Source organism: Muscardinus avellanarius, assembly GCF_963383645.1.
Source record: "Muscardinus avellanarius genome assembly, chromosome: 9".
Taxonomy (NCBI): domain Eukaryota; kingdom Metazoa; phylum Chordata; class Mammalia; order Rodentia; family Gliridae; genus Muscardinus; species Muscardinus avellanarius.
In genome coordinates, this window is record NC_137795.1 from 99857113 (window position 1) to 99875587 (window position 18475).

Here is an 18475-nt window from a genome sequence, read left to right on the forward strand (position 1 = left end):
GCAGAAGTATAGCTCCGAGGTCGAATGCCCCTGGGTTACACACACACATACACACACACACACACACAGACACACACACTCTAAATGCTATTTTCTATTCAAAATTGCCAGTAATTAAAGTGAAAATCCACATTCTAATTCTTTTCAAGAATTTCAGGTGGATCCATTTATACATATTGAATTTTGCTGAGCATGGTGGATTGCACCTGTAATCCCAGTAGTGGGAGGACTGAAATAGAAGGATCACAGGTTTAGCCGGGCATGGTGGTGCATGCTTGTAATCCCCGCAATCCTCCTGTCTCAGCCTTTCAAATGTTGGGATTACAAGCATACACCACCACGCCTGACTATTTTTATGACATTATACTGCTAGTCATTACTTAGGGTCTTTATTTTATTAAGCAGTAATTTATTTTTATTTTTTAATTTTTTTTGGTGGTACTGGGGTTCCTGGAAGCCCTTCTACATCCGTGATACACTCCCACGGGCTACACTCCCAGACCTATTTTATATTTTTTATTTGGAAACAGGGTCTCTTAAGCCAGTGGGGCTGGCTCCGAACCAGCGCGATCCTCCTGTCCCCGCCTCCCAAGCGCGGGGATTACAAGCGTGCGCCACCACGCCCGGCTTAAGCAGTAATTTAAAATGCAACAAAAAAGAAGTATCAAAGCTTTTAAAATATTTTTGATGGTCTTCAAAAGTAATTTATAAGAGGTTTAACAAAATGGAACTTACTCCATGCCCTGTGCAGTCTGCCGTGCAATATCTATAAGTTTGATCATCTCAAATTTGGTCTCAATGATGTGTAGATGATGATATAAGCTGGAGCCCTCACACCACTGGGTAACAATAGCTAGTTGTGGCTTTGTGGAATAGCCCATGAAGAGTAGGATATTCACATGTCGTGTTTTCCTGCAAAAGAAACATGACTTACATAGCAAATGTCAACAGACTTTAGTAATTCTTTTTTTTTTTTTTTTAAGATTTAAAGAAATTTATTAGAAAGATAGAAATAGAGAAAATAGAAATACAGCCCCATGCCAGAGTGGCATGGAAGGGTGACTCGAATGAATACACCCAACTTTAGTAATTCTTAAGAGATCCAGAGAAGTCAAACTTTCAGTAAGATGTCAGAAAACGATACTAGAAAGAAAAAAGGTAACCAAAGGATAAATCTGGACAGAACATGGAATTATCTAGTTTAACAAACTACCTTATTCAGATCTCTCAATCTTGATCTCTCGCTCTCCCTGTTTTCTTTTCTAAATACAACTGACAAATAAGTAGAGATTGCCTAAATACCTTCCATTTATGGGAAGCTCATCACTTGAGAATGTAGCTGACCCCTCTTTGTTTAAGTGGTTCTAGTATTAGAAAGTTTTCCTGTATGCAGACAAAATTATTTTTCCTCTGAACTCTTCACCTGACTTCCCTATTCTGCTCTCTGGGAGAAAATATAATAATCTAGCACCTTCTTCTATGTAACAGCCTTCTCTGGATTAAATATCCTCAATTCAACTGCGTTCCCCTTAAATTATAGTTCTAGAACCCCCCCCCCCCCTTGTGGTACTAGGGATTGAACCCAGGGGCATTCTACCTCAGAGCCACACCCTCATCCTTTTTCTTTTGGAAGCAGGTCTGGACAGGTTGCTGAAAGCCTCGCTATGTTGCTAAGACTATCCTTGAACCCGTGATCCTCCTGTCTCAGCCTCCCAAGTAATGGGATTACGAGTATGTGCCACCACATCTGGCTTAGTATCTTAAAATTTTCATTTAAGTTGTCCTACCCTACTCTCGTTTGTTAATGTTCCTCAAGTTCTAGGGTTCAGGACTAAATACAATCTCTAAGTGTTCTGATGAGAATTTTGAGTATTATTTCCATAAGTGGAACAATTTTTTACATGATCAGAATACTGTATTTCCACTAATTCAGTCTATCACCTGGTTAATATAATATTGCATGCCACCTAGAATATGTTTAAAGACAAAATATATAATTGGACATACTACAGTTCTATATACTTATTCATCCAGAGTAAATTTATAAAGCTAATAGTAGTCAATACCACTGAACAAAAGAAGTTAATGATTCTGGAAACCGGTTATTCACATAAGCTTACCTGAGTACACCTACTTCATTTTTGAAGGCCTGTAACTGTTGAGGTGTGGGTGCTGTCACATTCAACATTTTCACTGCCACATCACCTAAAAGGTAATTGTCATTTCCATTTTTAAAATTTAAAACTATAAAGCATTTTTAGGTATTTTCACTAATTATCATGGCCCTAAATCTATACTAGTATTAAATGAAAATATATTATACCTTATCTAAATTACATTAGTTCTTTCTCTTTCTCTCTCTCTCTCTTTCTCTCTCTCTCTCTCTTTTCTTCTTCTTCTTTTTTTTTTTTTTGCAGTACTGGGGGTGGAAGCCAGGGATATTCTACCTTTGAGCTGTACCTCGAGCCTTTTTTTTTTGGTGGGTCTGGGGATGGAACCCAGGGGCATTTGACCTCCGAGCTACACCCCCTGCCCTATTTTTTTTATTCCTTATTTTGAAACCGGGTCTCACTGAGTTGCAGAGGGCCTCACTAAGTAGCTGAGGCTGTCCGCGAATCGTGATCCTCTGGTCTCAGCCTCCCGAATGTTGGGATTACAAGCGTGCGCCCCACGCCTAGCTTTACTTACTCATTTTTTGTGGCACTGGGGATGCAACTCAGAATCATTTACCTCTGCGCTACATCCCCAGTCTTAAGCTGTGGGAGCCTCATGTTGCTAAGGCGATCCTCGTACCTGTATTTCTCCTGTTTCAGCCTCCCAAGTACTGTTATTATAAGTGTGTGCCATCATGCCTGGCTCAAGATGTATTTATTAAATGAATGTTGAAACTAAAGATACAAGTTCAATGGAGCTTGGCTTAAAATTGAATTTCTGAAGTTGGATCACTTATGCTTTTGACTAGGAAAATGATGAAAATTGTAAAACTTTACACGAAACAGTTATAACTCTTACACACTGCTACTAAATGTGTAAACTAGTACAGCTACTTTGTAACATTGGTAACAGCATCTATAAAACTGGACATATATTGTGTGTGATTCCCCAATTCTTTCCAATTAAAAATTCTTTCCAAGTAAAAATGGACACTTATGCTCCCTGAAAGACAGTTACTGAAAATATTCATAGCAGCATCATTTCAAATAGCACCAAACTGGAAACTATCCAAGTGCTCAATATTCAGTAGATAAAGAACTCACTTTTTTGGTTTGTTTTTGTTTTTATTTTGTAGTGGGGATAGAACCCAGGCATTCTACCTCTGGGCTACCCCCAGCCCTGTTTTATTTTTGTTTGGAAACGGGTCTCAATAGGTTGATGAGAGTCTCACTACTTGCTGAGGCTGTGCTTGAATCTGCAATCCGCCTATCTCAGCCTCTCAAGTACTGGGATTACAGGGATGCGCCCGGAGGCCCAGTTCAGGGTCCATTATACAATGGAAACCAGAGAGAATGAAGAGCGTCCAACTACATTGAATTAGCAATGCAGATGAATCTTACAGACAACGTTGAATAAAAAGGGCCAGACACAGAAGAGCGATCTATAGAATTCCTGTTGAAGTCAGGATGGTGGTTACCCTTGGGAAAGGAGTGCCTGGAAGAAGGCAAGAGATGGCTTCCAGAGTGCTGGTTCTGTTGTTTTTTTGATGACAGATATATTTACTTTGTGAGATTTCAGATACTTATATACTTAACATGTACTTTTTTATGTGTATACTATACTTTTCTATGTACATTATTGATTTTTCTTAATTATCAAAGTACTACAGTGTTCATTCTATTCACTACACCATATAATTTCAAATACAACAACTTTTTTTTTTTTGCGGTACTAGGAATGGAACCCAGGGGCATTTGACCTCAGAGCTACACCCCCAGCCCTGTTTTTTATACTTTATTTTTGAAACAAGGTCTCACTAAGTTGCGGAGGGCCTCACTAAGTAGATGAGGCTGTCCACAAACTGGGATTCTCCAGTCTCAGCCTCCTAAATGTTGGGATTACAAGTGTGCACCACCACGCCTGGCTCAAATACAACTTAAAACAAATATTTTAAAACATTTTGAAAGCATGAAGAAAAAAATTTCCATAATTATATCACTCAGAAATGGCAATTATTAGATGGGTGTGGTGGTGCACTCCTATAATCCCAGTAATTGGGAGGCTGAGTCAGGAGGACTGCAGATTCAAGAGCAGCCTCAGTAAGTAGTGAGACTCTTATCAACCTAGTGAGACCCTGTTTCCAAAAAAGAAATAAAGTTGGGCTGAGGGTACAGATCAAAGGTAGAATGGCTCTGGGTTCAATCCTCATACCACACACACAAAAAGAAATGGCCATTATTATACTGATATATATACTACTAGGTGTATATGTGTATGCAGTGTGAATACTTATGAATACAGATAAAATGAAGTAAAGAGAAATACCAAAGATACCTTTCCATATCAATAAATTAAGGTCTATAACTCCTACATAATCATATATGGAGGCATCAACATATAAGAAAAAAAAGAAAAGAAAAAAAAAGATAAAAGAAAAAACATGAAAGAAAAAAAATCACTTTGGGGACCAGCTAAACTGGAGGATTTTTCATTTTCAAAAATTATTATTGCCGTTTAATATACTGATGCATGCCTATAATCACTTGGAATCTGAGGCAGGACTGCAAATTCAAGCCCTGGACAAGTGAGCGAAACCCTCTCAAAATAGAAAATAAAAAGTACAAAAGAGTTGGAGATGTCGTTCAGTATAAAGCGCTTGCCTAGCATGATTGAGGCTCTCTTTGGAATTGGTCTCCAGTTAAAACACACACACACACACACACACACACACACACACACACACACACACACACACCCCAAAACCAAAACCCCCAAAACTGTAACATCATGAAAGGAATCCTGGTTGCTGTGGAGCCAGTATTTTTCATTTCTGTATTTTGTTATAATTTTGGTGCACAGAATGCGATTCAAGGTGACACATTCGTATGTGCACACAGCTTTTTCATTTCTGTATTTTGTTATAATTTTGGTGCACAGAATGCGATTCAAGGTGACACATTCGTGTGTGCACACAGCACCGCCTGTTGCTCCTCTTCTCGCCCAGGCTCTCTTCCCTGTCCGTATCAGTGTGACGGGCAGCCACAGTCATGTAAAACACAGCGTCGCTGGGTCTGCTCTCTCCCCAGACCTTCCCTTGCCCCCCCACCCCACTACTCTGCAGGTCTGTCTCATCTTCACAAGGTGCCTTTTCTTTTCTATTTTCTCTCTGGCTTCCACAATGAGAGAAAACATGTGGCCCTTGACTTTGAGTTTGGCTGATCTCATGTTCTCTAGTTCCATCCATTTCCTGAAAAATCACATAATTTGGTTCTTCTTTATGACTGACTAAAACTCCATTATATAACACACTGTGAAACCAGTTTTAATTTCCCACAATTTTTGTTATAGATCTCTGCAGGACTTCTGCATCTAATGAAAATAATTTAAGGATGCAAATAGTAAATATTCTCTTTGATTTTTTAAAAATGTTAAATATATGCTATTATTATGACTTGTGCAAAGGCCACCAACAGTACTTACATACCATGCCACTTTCCTTTGTAGACTGTTCCAAATGACCCGGATCCGATTCTTTGTCCTACTGTAATTTGTCCATCAGGAATCTCCCAATCATCACTTGAATCCCGTCTACCTAATGTTTTCTTGATGAAAATAGTAAAAAAGTCAAGTCAAGCCAAACCAAAACGGAAACCTTAAGTTTCATGCAAAGTATATTAAACTATGCCTGAGAGGAACATAAGTTAGGAAGAGAATATGCCATCTTTCTTTTTTCTTTTTGTGAAATTGTGAATCCAGGGGCACTCTACCTTTGAGCTACACCTTCAGCCCTGTTTTTTTTATTCTTTATTTTGAAACAGGGCCTCACTAAATTGTGGAGGGCCTAAGTAGTTGAGGCTGGCTGCGAACCTGAGATCCTCCTGTCTCAGCCCCCAAAGTACTGGGATTATAAGTGTGTACCACCATGCCCAGCAAATATGGTATCTTTTTAAAAAAGCACACTCTAAAGGAGTATGACTCAAAATATAAAGCTTAAATTTAAGACTGGTATTAAGATAGAACTAACTTATCAAATTAAAATTATTTATTGAGTATAATTTTTTTATACTTTTTATCATTTGAAGGACTATCAGGGTCAGTGATATGATAGTCCTTGTGTCATATATTTGTGATTAATTCTGGTTCTAAATCTCTCAAAATTTAAGTTAAGAAGTTATGGTAACTGCTGACAATTTCTCTAATTACTCTTTTCTAATCAGTGCTAAATTTCTTATGGATCATATCTGATATGGTCTCTAAAAATGTAGTTAACATACTCAATCACTTTGGTAGGGTAAGAATCATCTATTCAACAAGCAGCAGAAAATTAATTTTTCAAATAAGGAAGAATATCTTTTGGCAGTTTTTGAATTTGGGGCTATTTTTTAGAGTATGCATGTTTAGTCATGCTTTATAAATGAATTCTCTTTTCCTTACTTTAGAAGCAGAACACTACTGTTACTTTTCCAAAACTGCCTTTTACTAAATTATATTAGAATCACTGTTGTGAGAATGCATAAACAAGCCAGGTGTGGTGGCGCATGCTTGTTACCCCAGCGTTCGGGAGGCTGAGACTGGACGATGGCGGTTCGCGGACAGCCTCAGCTACTTAGTGAGGCCCTCTGCAACTTAAGTGAGTCCTCTGGGTTCGAATGCCTCTGGGTTCCATCCCCAGACCCTCCCCCACAAGAAAGAATATACATAAGCAAAAACACTGCAACTCAAATTTATTCAATTAAGGGAAGTTTATATCATATATAGATATAGTATACCTAAAAGGTGATATTAATTTGGTTATGATTTCTAAAAAGAAAGAAATTATAAGAAAAAAGATAAATATTCTTACCATCCGGTTCCTATCTTCTGATGATGAAGACGACTTCCTTTCCCGCTGAGGTCCTGGAGATTTCTGTAAGGCTTTCACGTTCGTGAGTGAGCCAGGTAATGAGGCAGGTGGGGTAGCAGACAAACCTGTGGTTGACCCTAAATTCAAGAAATGAAAAATGTACCCATTAAGAAGGAGCAAACATGTTACTTTGCCAGGGGGCACAAAGGTGGGGAAGACTTAGACTCATTTTTAAAATATAGTGAATGTTCAAATATTCACCTTTTAGAAAGGACAAGCTAAAAAGAGGCTGTATTTGTGATTAGTAGAATTTCTTTTCTAGGCAACTTACTTTTAAAACACCTAATGATAGACATAGATTTTGTTTATTAGTGCAAAGTCTAAGAAAAAACCTCTTTAAAAAATTTTTTTTCCCCACTACTGGGGATTAAACCCAGGGGCATTCTGCCTCTGACTTATACCCAGCTCTATTTTTTTATTCTTGATTCTGAAATAGGGTCTCACTAAGTTGCAGAGGGCCTCACTAAGTAGCTGAGGCTGGCTTTGAACCTGAGATCCTACTGTCTTAGCTTACCAAGTACTGGGATTACAAGCGTGCACCACTATGCCTGGTGAAAAGCTTCTCTCTTAAAACAAGAGACAAATACTAAAAAATATTCCCAAGTTCTTGTGTCTTTGATAAAAAACAAAAAAGTAAAATAAAAAAATCTCTTTTGGTGCTGAGGATTAAATTCAGGGGCATTCTTCGTTAGAGCTATACCCCAGCCCTTTTTGTTATTTATTTTTATCTATTTCTGTAGTACTGAGGACTAAACTCAGGAGCATTCTACTGCTAAGGCTAGCCCTGAAACTGTGCTCTTCCTGTCTCAGCCTTCTAAGTACTTATAGGCATGTGATTTATTTTTTATTTTGAAAAAGCATCTTGATAAGTTGCTGAGAGTCTATGTTGATGAGGTTGGCCTCAAACATGGGATTCTACTGTTTTAGCCTCTCAAGTACTGGAATTACAGGTGTATACTAGTGTGCCTGGTACAAAATCAATTTAAAAGCCTACAAACTTTTTTTTTAATTTTTGGTAGTGTGGATTGAACTCAGGAGCATTTTACTTCTAGCCACACTCCTACCCACATTGTTTTTTTAAAATAGGGTCTTGCTAAGTTGCCGAGGCTGGCCTTGAACCTACTATTCCTCCTGTCTCAGCTTCCCAATTACTGGAATGACAGGTGTGCAAACCACATCTACCTCAAAACAAAATTTTAATGAACTTTAAATTATCTTTACATTACCTTGACTCAACAGCCAATTAATATTTTAAAAAGATGAAAGCTCCCAAATGGGAATACTTTTTAATAATGGCCTTAATGTTGAAAATATCTGGGCCTTTCATACTAGCCACTAAATTTAAATATAATTCCCAACTACAAGCTCTACTATTTAAGAGACATTGGTCAATGTCAGTGGTTTCTAGAAGGTTTTTCCTACTGACATAATTCTTTAGAAATATTTATACCAAAATACCCTTCTCAATTTTAACTTAAAAATTTAAGAATCAGTTTACCCAGGTTTGATGGTATATACTGGCAGTCCCAGTACTAGAAGGCTGAGACAGAAGGATCATAAATCTGGGGCCAACCTCAGCAACTTAGTGATACCCCGTTTCAAAATAAAATAGGGCTGGGGTATAGTTCAAAGGTAGAAAGCCCCTGGGTTCAATTCCTAGTAACTAATTCACACACACACACACACACACACACACACACACACACATACACACACACACACACACACACTTTTACTACTAAAGTATAACAAGATAAAATGAGAAAGTAAAATTATACTGCTAGTTTTTCCTCCTATTAGGGCATAATGTATTTATTTTTGTACTGAGGATTGAACCCCGGATCTTTCTACTTCTGAGCTATGCTCCTAGCCACTCTTCATTTTTAAATATTTTTTTTTGAGGCAGGACGTCACTAAGTTGTTGAGGCTGGCCACAAACCTGCAATCCTCCTGTCTCAGCCTCCCAAGTATTGGATTACAGGCATGTACCACCATGCCTGTCTTAGGGCATAAGTAAAAGTATAAATCCTCAAATTTCTGCAGTATCCTGAAATATCCAAATGCCTATGTCTTTTTTTTTAAACAACTCCCCACTTTTGACATAAAATACCCACAAAGAGGTGGGTATGGTGGTACACACCTATAATCCCAGTATTTGGGAGGCTTAGGTGGATTGCAGATTTGAGGCCAGCCTCAGCAATTTAGTGATGCCTTCAGCAACTTAGCAAGATTTTGTTTCAAAAACAAGTTATAATAAATTAATAATAATAATAATAAAGGGCTAGGGTTGTATTGTAGCTCAGTAGCAGAATGCCCCTGGGTTCAATCTCTAGTACCAACCAAACAACAAACAAGCCAAAAAAAAAACCAAAACCAAAACAAACAAACAAAAATACCAAATAAAACCCACATATTATGTTCGAGGAAAAAATAAAAGCAAAACCCAAAAAACATTGATGATATTATAGAATCTTAAAAAAAAAAGCCTAGTAATCTTTTAATAGGGCTTTCCCATTTACATTTTTAAATTCTTAAAACCACAAATTAACAAATATCGATAGTTATCAAGGTTATCATCTACATGAATTAAAATAAAAGGAATCCAGATTGAAGATTACCCCCCTCCACATCTTATACATTCCCACCCAATGAGTTTAAGTTAACAAGACCAAGAAGTAATAAATGACAAAAAAAAAAGATGGAAATCTCAGCTCAGAACATCTTGCTTTTAAACATTTATGACAGACAGCATACAGAAAGCTTGTAACAGTAGTGAGTATGTGTGAGAAGCACATTCAGAGCATTCCAGCCAGGCCAAGCAGAAATTTAGAACTGAAAACTCTCACACTTACAAACACACGCTGTGAGGGTGAGGCACAAACAGCATCTGTAGTTTATATTTAGTTTGCTTTGGGTGAAAACAAGAAAGAAGAGCCCAACTACCTCTGAACACTGGGCCAGGCTCAAAATCAAACACTATTTCACTGGGGACAGAATGTAGGAGGGGACTGGGAGTCCGGGATTGGTATTTCCGAAGACAGCGCATCAGCTGGTTCAAGGGGGCTGTTAGAAGAGAAAGAGAGGGGCAGGCAAACATAGGAAGACAGACACACAGAAGAAATGAAAGAAGTCATGGGGAATAAATAAGATGAACTGAAGCCCGCTTCACAAAATAATTCTGGACGTTTAAAAAATCTGCTTATTTTTGTAAAATCCCAATACTTTTTAAAAAAGTGACTCATAAAATGGACAAGAAATGCCACTTGATTTTAGGTCCAAGCAGGCAGTGTTTATGACAAAGTTAACTCTGTGATGCTAAGATGATGGCAACATTTAAATGCTGATGCATTGGGCAAAATTATCAAAAGCCACAGCTATTAAGACATATGGAAGTCAAACTGGAAGCAACATTACATTGGCAGGCTTATGGAGTAACAAACAAAAAACCCTTTGTGTAACTATGTGCTCTAGTCAATACTAAGTCTAGAGGACATAATGCAGGCTTATTATTTCGGTAGCTTCACAGGTATACAGAAATGTAATAAAAAATGGTTTATACAACATTTACTCAATATGAAATATCTGGGCTTTGGCATTTTGAATATGCAGGTGGTCACAGCGAAGAGACCAGCTCTAAGCATGATAAATAGTTGTTGCAGGTCTTCCTTAATAGAGAAGGAAGCACACAGTTTTCTTTTCTTTCTTTCTTTTTTTTTTTGGTGGTACTGGGGTTCCTGGAAGCCCTTCTACCTCCGGGCTACACTCCCAGACCTATTTTTACATTTTTATTTGGAAACAGGGTCTCCTAAGCCAGCGCGCGCGGCTGGCTTCGAACCTGCGCAATCCTCCTGTCTCTGCCTCCCAAGCGCGGGGATTACAAGCGTGCGCCACCACGCCCGGCTACACAGTTTTCTAAAAGAAAAATTCAAGAGAGCCTCAAATGCCATCTTCTGGAAAACATTATATAGAATAAATTCTTACAAAAATGTTTTCTATCTCTCTCTCTCTTTCTTTCTCTCTCTTTCTTTTCCTTCTTTCTTTCTTATGCTGGTGGAGGTTGAACCCAGGAATATTTTACTTCCAAGGTACACCTTTACCCCCATTTTTAATTTTAATTTTTTTCAGGTACTGGAATTGGATTCTGGGGTATTCTACCTCTAAGTTACACTCCTAGCCCTGTTTTTTAATTTTTAATTTGGAAACAGGAGTTCACTAAGTTTTGAAGGGCCTTGCAAAGTTGCTGAGGCTGGCTGCAAACCTGTGATCCTCCTGTCTCAGCCTTCTGAAGTACTTGGATTATAAGCGTGTGCCACCATGCCCAGCTTTAATTTTTATTTTGAAAACAGTTTAAGTTACTGTGCACTATCCTCATACCAGCAATCCTTTTGTCTCAGGCTCTCAAGTATTGGCATCACAGGCATGCACTACTGCACCTGGCACAAAAAGTATCTTCTTAAGCAATGTTTCTTTGCTATAATGAATGCTAGAAGAAAATTCTGTAAGAAACAGTTCAATTTCTCATTTGCTTATCTTATTTTCTAGACTAATATGGGGGCAACTGAGTCTTTCCACTTAGGGGCCATTCTGTAAAATGTGTATTTCAAACACTTTAAGAAAAGTGAAGGGAACTAGTTGATAACGTCTGACAAATTGAAAAGGCAATTCAAGGAATTCCCCCCAAGAATGATTTAACAAATTCAAGTTTTATCTGATTCTAAACTCAATCTTTTAAGTATCTATGGAGGCCTTGGAAGGAATTTTAGAACTCCAGCTTTGGAGATGGTAGAAATTAGTAAGGAGGGTAAAATTAAGGATGTCTCCTTAGTACAATATTTTTTAAAATCATATGATACATTTAAGACTCTTATTTCTTCCTTATACATATTACATATTGCATCTTCCCTATACATATTACAAATTAGTTAACACCTTTAGCAATAAATGATAAATGTTATAAAAATTTTGAGCTTTCTCTACACATTTTTCTCTGTGTCTGTGTTTCATGAAAGAAGCAAGTATAAAGGAGACAAGCAGCAAAGCAATTGCATTTCTCCCTGAAAAAAAATTTGTTTTGAACTGAAATCACTACTTACCTCCATCAGCACGAAACCCCTGGTCTCTAATCAAATCCTACAAATAAACAGTAGAGTATATTTATTCAAATCATATGTTAAAAAGTACTAACAACACTGAATTATCTACTGCATACGAACAAAAAGATTAATTCAAAATAATGCCTGTCTTACAATTATTTCACAAAATAAGGAATAGAAAACTAGCTAGTGCACAAAATAAAAATCTAAATTTTGAAGTATTTGCCAACCTAACTCAATATTGAAAGAATTATTAGTCCTAATCAAATTTGAAATCCATTTCAGGCCGTTCCAAACCAATGGCTTCATAAATCCTTAAAGAAAATTCTACTGGCACATATTAAGAGCCATAAAAATGTTCATACCCTTTGGTCCTGTAATTCCACTTCTGGGAATTTTTCCTAAGGAAATAATTCAGAAGAAAAAATGATATGCACAAAGAAATTTAGTGCAGCATTATCCATCATACTAAAAAAAAATCAGAAATAATTATTTCCCTATTATAGGCATTTTGACATATTATGGTTAAGTTATGGTGCATCAATGTAATGAAAATATGCAGTACCAAAACAATTATGAAGACTGGATCATGAAATATATTTACAATATAATAAAATACAAAATTAAAAGTACAGTGAATACCATCAAAAATATGGATGCACAAAGACACACTAGAAGGGAAAAAATAAAAATTGCTCAAATAAGAATTGTGTTAAAATTTGTCTTTTTTAAAAATATAGTCACAACAATGTTGGTAGTGGAGGAATCTCTACTGGTTCTGTAATTTGGACCAAAATAGAAGTTGGATTAGTTTACTCAATTTAACTTAAATGTGAGGGATTGAATGGCCCCAAATGAATCTGAAAAGGTCCTTTGCAAGTGGGCAGGTTTGTTTGTTTGTTTACTGGCTAAAACAGTAAATTCTTTTCTTTTTTTTTTTTTTTTGCGGTACTGGGGATGGAATCCAGGGGCACTGTACCTCCGAGCTACACCCCCAGCCCTATTTTTAAAGTTTTTTTTTTATTTTATTTTTGAAACTAGGTCTAAGTGTGAAGTGCCTCGCAAAGTAGCTGAGGCTGTCCATGAACCGTGATCCTCAGATCTCAGCCCCCATGAATGCTGGGATTTCAAGCCTGCATCACCATGCCTGGCTTCAGTATATTCTTCATAGGTATATTCTATCATGTTTAGTGTGCTACATAAAGTCTTTATCAGTTACAAAACAAGATACTCAATGTTAGGGGCTATGTGGCTACCAATAAATATAAATCCTGGTAGTCTCACAAATTTTTTGTGGTTTTGAGAGCTCACAATACAACTGGAAATGAGAGGTATACTCAAAATTTAAATGACATCCCAGGTGTGGTGGTGCATGTTTGCAATCTCAGTTCTTGGGAGACAGGAGGATCGCAGTTCAAGGACAATCTCAGCTTAGTGAGGCCTTGTTTCAAAATAAAGAATAAAAAATAGGGTTTGGGGTATAACTTTAGAAGTAGAATGCCCCTGGATTCCATCCCTAGTGGTCACCACAAAAAAATGATAATAATAAATAATGATATAAGAAAAACAGATTAAGAGATTAAGAATATAACAAAAGAGATATGAGTTTGTTGCTATGTTACCATCAACTAAGTGTATTGGTGATAAGATTTTTAGTGCTAAACCTAACAGTTATAGGATTTGGTCATTGGTAAAGCACTGAAAAGAAATGCCACTGAATTGGGGTTTGAAGAATGGACCCACCAGACAAAGGCCACATTCCTCTCCTTTTTGCTACCAGCTCTGAAACTCCTTATTAACTATGAGGTGACCAAATTCTTTCTGTACTTTTACAATCTACTGGTAGTACCAATGTAAACTTATATTTTTCAACCTCAAATGTGTTCTTAAAGCCCCCTGACAAAGCCAGGCGTGGTGGTGCACACTTGTAGTCCCAGCATTTGGGAGGCTGAGACAGGAGGATTGTGGTTTGTGGACAGCCTCAGTTACTATTTAGTGAGACCCTGTTTCAAAATAAAGAATTGAAAATAGGGCTGGGGATGTAGCTCGGAGGTAGAAAGCCCCTGGGTTCCATCCCCAGTACTGGAAAAAAAAAAAAAGCCCCCTGACAATCTTTCTACTTGTTCTAGATAAAATAGGACCTTCTACCATTCCCAAACTGGCTATTTCAAAGTTTCCCCCTCTCTTTTGAAGTTTCTTCTTTTCACTCCTTCAGATGACAGAGAAAACAAAAAACTCTAAAAGAACTTTTGATCTTGCCTTTATTTTTACAAGAATTTGCCTAGTAATATTAGCTATAACGTCTCAATTCTTTTTATATGTCAAGCATAAGAAGCATTTCAAAGCACTATAGGAGGTAAACACTATTAACCTCGGGGTTAAATAATTTGCCCAACACTATATAATCTGTAGAGAGAGGTATGTCCACCTTTAATTTCCCAATGCTATGCAGAACATCATTTCCAGGCTCAAGAAATTTCTCTACACCAATTATTCTCTTATTGTCTTTAACCTCTTTTTATTGGCTGACTTCTTTCTCTGTAGTTACAAATTGGCTTTCTGTCATTCCTTTATAGCCACACTTCTCAAAACTGACATTTAATCCTATTTCCTCACCTGTCTTCCTCTCTTCCACAATCAAGCTCTCTAAAACAGCTCTCCACAAAGGTGAAGCCCCAACTTTTTTTTTAAGTGTTGCTAAACCTAGGGCTTCATGCATATCAGGCAAATGCTTTAACCAGAACTGTATTTCTAGCCTCTGAATTTAACATTGGAATTGTCAAAACAAATAATCATTTTCGTCTTTATCTCATAGAGTCTTAATGGCAAGTGGTACCAACTACTTCAGCATTCTTGAAACCCCTTTTCTAAATCCTGTGGCCTCGGTAAAACTACTTACCTGTCATTATCTGAAGCTAGACTTAAGAAGAAGAGGGGCAGAGGACAGTCTCTGCCTGAACCTCAAATGTTAAGCATTCACTAGGCTTGCCTTTACTTCCAGCTCTTTTCAACTTATATTCTTTGAGGGATATAATTTATATTCATAACTTTGACACAAATATGCTAACATCTAAATCTGTATGTCTATTTGAGGTCCTCATGTTCAATTGCTATTGGGACTTCTAAACCTGAAAGTCCCACAGTATTTTAAAGTCAAGACGTACAAAATAAAAGTCATGAGCCCGGTGTAGTGGTGCACGCCTGTAATCCCAGCGCTTGGAAGGCTGAGACAGGAGGATTGCACAGGTTTGAAGCCAGCCTTGGCTGATTAGTGAGGCTCTCAGCAACTCAGCGAGACCGTTTCCAAATAAAGTATAAAATAGGTCTGGGAGTATAGCCTGGAGGTAGAAAAGCCCCTGGGTTCCACCCCAAGTACCACACACACACACACACACACACACACACACAAAAAAAAAAAAAGAAAAAAAAAAGTTACCATTTTTGTTTCTATAAACCTGTTCTGATTTATAAGCCAGATATCTATGGGCCAGAAGCATGAGTACTATCAACAATTCCTCTTTTTCAAGTCTTCCCTTTGCTACTCTACACGAGAAAGGAAGGCCAGGTTCAAATGATGGAAGCCCATTTCTTTCTTTTTTCTTTTTTTTTTTTTGGTGGTACTGGGGTTCCTGGAAGCCCTTCTACCTCGCGGCTACACTCCCAGACCTATTTTATATTTTTATTTGGAAACAGGGTCTCCTAAGCCAGCCTACACGGCTGGCTTCAAACCTGCGCGATCCTCCTGTCTCCGCCTCCCGAGCGCGGGGATTACAAGCGTGCGCCACCACGCCCGGCCATGGAAGCCCATTTCAATCATTTATCAGCTGTGTTATCAGGTAGGCAACCTCTGTAAATCCAATTTCCTTAAAAGTAAACTAAAGACAGTAAGTACTTAGCTTAGTACCTGGCATACAGTAAGCACTCAAGCCATTCTCAAGATGCCTAAGAATCTTGCCACTAATTCATTTGGTCTCCCTCCTCTCAACTCGCTCTCTGGCAACCAATGCTACTACTTGAGCTTCAACCTTTATCATCTCTTGCCTGTAAAACTGCAGAAGCCACACAGTTGACAGTCCTGCCTCTAGATGGGTCGTCCATTTGATCTAGCCTCCACACTTTGGCCAAATATTTTTCTGAAGTATACAGCTGATCTCTCATCCTCAAAAAGTATTTCAGGGTCCCTATCACTACTTTGGAGAGAAAGGGAGAGGAGAGAGAAGCAGAGGAGAGAGAGAGGGAGGGGAGGAGGGAGAGAGAGAGATTAGGTGAGGAGAGGAAGTTAGTTACTGGGAACTGAACCCAGGAGCATTCTACCTCTGAGCTATTCCCCCTGCCCTCTTTTGCTTGTTTTGAATTTTTGGGGGTACCAGGGATGGAACCCAGGAGAATTCTACCTCCGAGCTACACTCCCAGCCCTATTTTTTATTCTTTATTTTGAAACAAGGTCTCACTGAGTTGCAGAGGGCCTCACTATGTAGCTGAGGCCACTCTCAAACCTGTGATCCTCCTGTCTTAGCCTCCCAAGAGCTAAGATGACAGAGATGTGCCACCACACCTGGCTTACTTGGGAGATTTTCAAGTACTAACGCTGTTCACTGTGAGTGCTACCTCCTTTCAACTTCCACCATTATCAGCCTTCTCCTTAAACTCCTTCAATATCAACTATTAATTATATTCCATGTAAAGGCACTTCCATGCCTTTGTATATTCTATTTTCTTCCTTAAAAATGCCTTTCCTTTTATGGGGGGGTACTTGGGATGAACTCAGGGGCATTCTATGAGCTTCACACCCATTTCTTTTTAAAAATTTGAAACAGGTCTTATTAAGTTGATGAGACAGGCTGTGAATCTGCAATCCTTCTGTCTCACCCTCCCCAGTAGTGGGACAGCCAGCATGCATTACCATGCCCAGAGCCTCTCCTTCTCAATTCCCTACCTAGGGTCCTTTATTAACAGGCTCCTACTTTGCTAGGCATGGTGGTGCACTCTTGTAATCCCTGCACTTGGGAGGTGGAGACAGGAGGATCGCGCAGGTTCGAAGCCAGCTTCTCTGGCTTAAGAGACCCTGTTTCCAAATAAAAACATAAAATAGGTCTGGGAGTGTAGCCCAGAGGTAGAAGGGTTTCCAGGAACCCCAGTACCACCACCACCACCACCACCAATAATAATAATAATAATAATAATAATGATAGGCTCCTACTCATTCATCTCTTACAGTCAGCCTTCAATGTTATCTGTTCTGCTAAATATCCCCAGATACAACCAGGTGGAGTTTGTTACTCTTTTCTCTAAGCTACTATTATATTTTCTGTCATCATTATTATTTCTTTTAGTTTTCTGGCTTTGTTATTTTATTTTTTTTGGTGGTACTGGGGATGGAACCCTTCTACCTCTGGGCTACACTCCCAGACCTATTTTTTTTTATATTTTTATTTGGAAACAGGGTCTCTTAAGCCAGCGCGGCTGGCTTTGAACCTGCACGATCCTCCTGTCTTCACCTCCCAAGCATGGCGATTCCTAAGCTACAATGCCTGGCCTTAAAAGGAGTAAAAAAAAAAATTTTTTTTTTTTGTGGTAGTAGGGTGGAACCCAGGGACTTTTCTACCTTCAGGCTATACTCCCAGACCTTTTTTTTATACTTTATTGGTGTATTACATTCTCACATCATAATGTAAATCACACTGACAATGACATACGCACACAGCCACTTGGTGGCTGCCCCTCCCCATTTTCCTTCCTCCCAATACACAGTACCAAGACTGACTATTGTTTATATGACTGATTCATCACTAGACTGACTTCCTAGAGGGCAAAGAACATGTACTAATTCATTCTTATCCCCAGCTGCCTAGCCCAGATCCAAAAGTAAAAGCATTTAGTGAAGTAAAAGGTCACTGAGCGTGAATGAAAACGCTGAAGTTTACACTTTATCTTGTAATCACTAGTAAGTCATTGAAAGCTTGGAATGAGGGAACAGATGATGATAAAGGTATTATAAAAATTATCCCAGTGATAGCATAAGGAATGAAAATGGAGAGGAATAAATGGCAGGAAATTTATTTAGGAGGTAAATGTAATAAGTAGTTCAAGCAAAGAAATAGGAGCCTAGAAGGTGGTAGCAGAGAGAACCAGTGTGAGATGCACATGAAAAGGTAATACGGCTGGTTAAGCGAAGGATGAAAAGACAAGATGAAAAGAGAGGCTTCAAAAGTTCAAGTGCAAGAGACCAAGAGAACAGTGAAAAAGAGAAATAGTTAAAAGGGAAATAGTTTAAAAGGATGTTAGTTTTGAAAGTGAAGATGAAAGTTAGTTTTAGATACCCTGA

At 38.3% G+C, this 18475-nt stretch overlaps 1 protein-coding gene across 3 annotated transcripts in view; it reads right to left on the reverse strand.

Moving 5' to 3' along the window:
* BRAF (B-Raf proto-oncogene, serine/threonine kinase) overlaps nt 1–18475 on the reverse strand; it is a gene marked incomplete at both ends in the record, with an annotated part of 150674 nt that overhangs the window by 34355 nt on the left and 97844 nt on the right. The window contains 6 exons of one of the 3 annotated variants that reach the window (XM_080701362.1): nt 736–912; nt 2121–2205; nt 5639–5756; nt 6998–7134; nt 10001–10120; nt 12151–12187. In XM_080701362.1, the coding sequence (XP_080557488.1) occupies nt 736–912; nt 2121–2205; nt 5639–5756; nt 6998–7134; nt 10001–10120; nt 12151–12187 (674 nt within the window). The remainder of the gene's footprint in view (nt 1–735; nt 913–2120; nt 2206–5638; nt 5757–6997; nt 7135–10000; nt 10121–12150; nt 12188–18475) is intronic. The other 2 variants (XM_080701364.1, XM_080701363.1) reach the window with 2 other exon arrangements.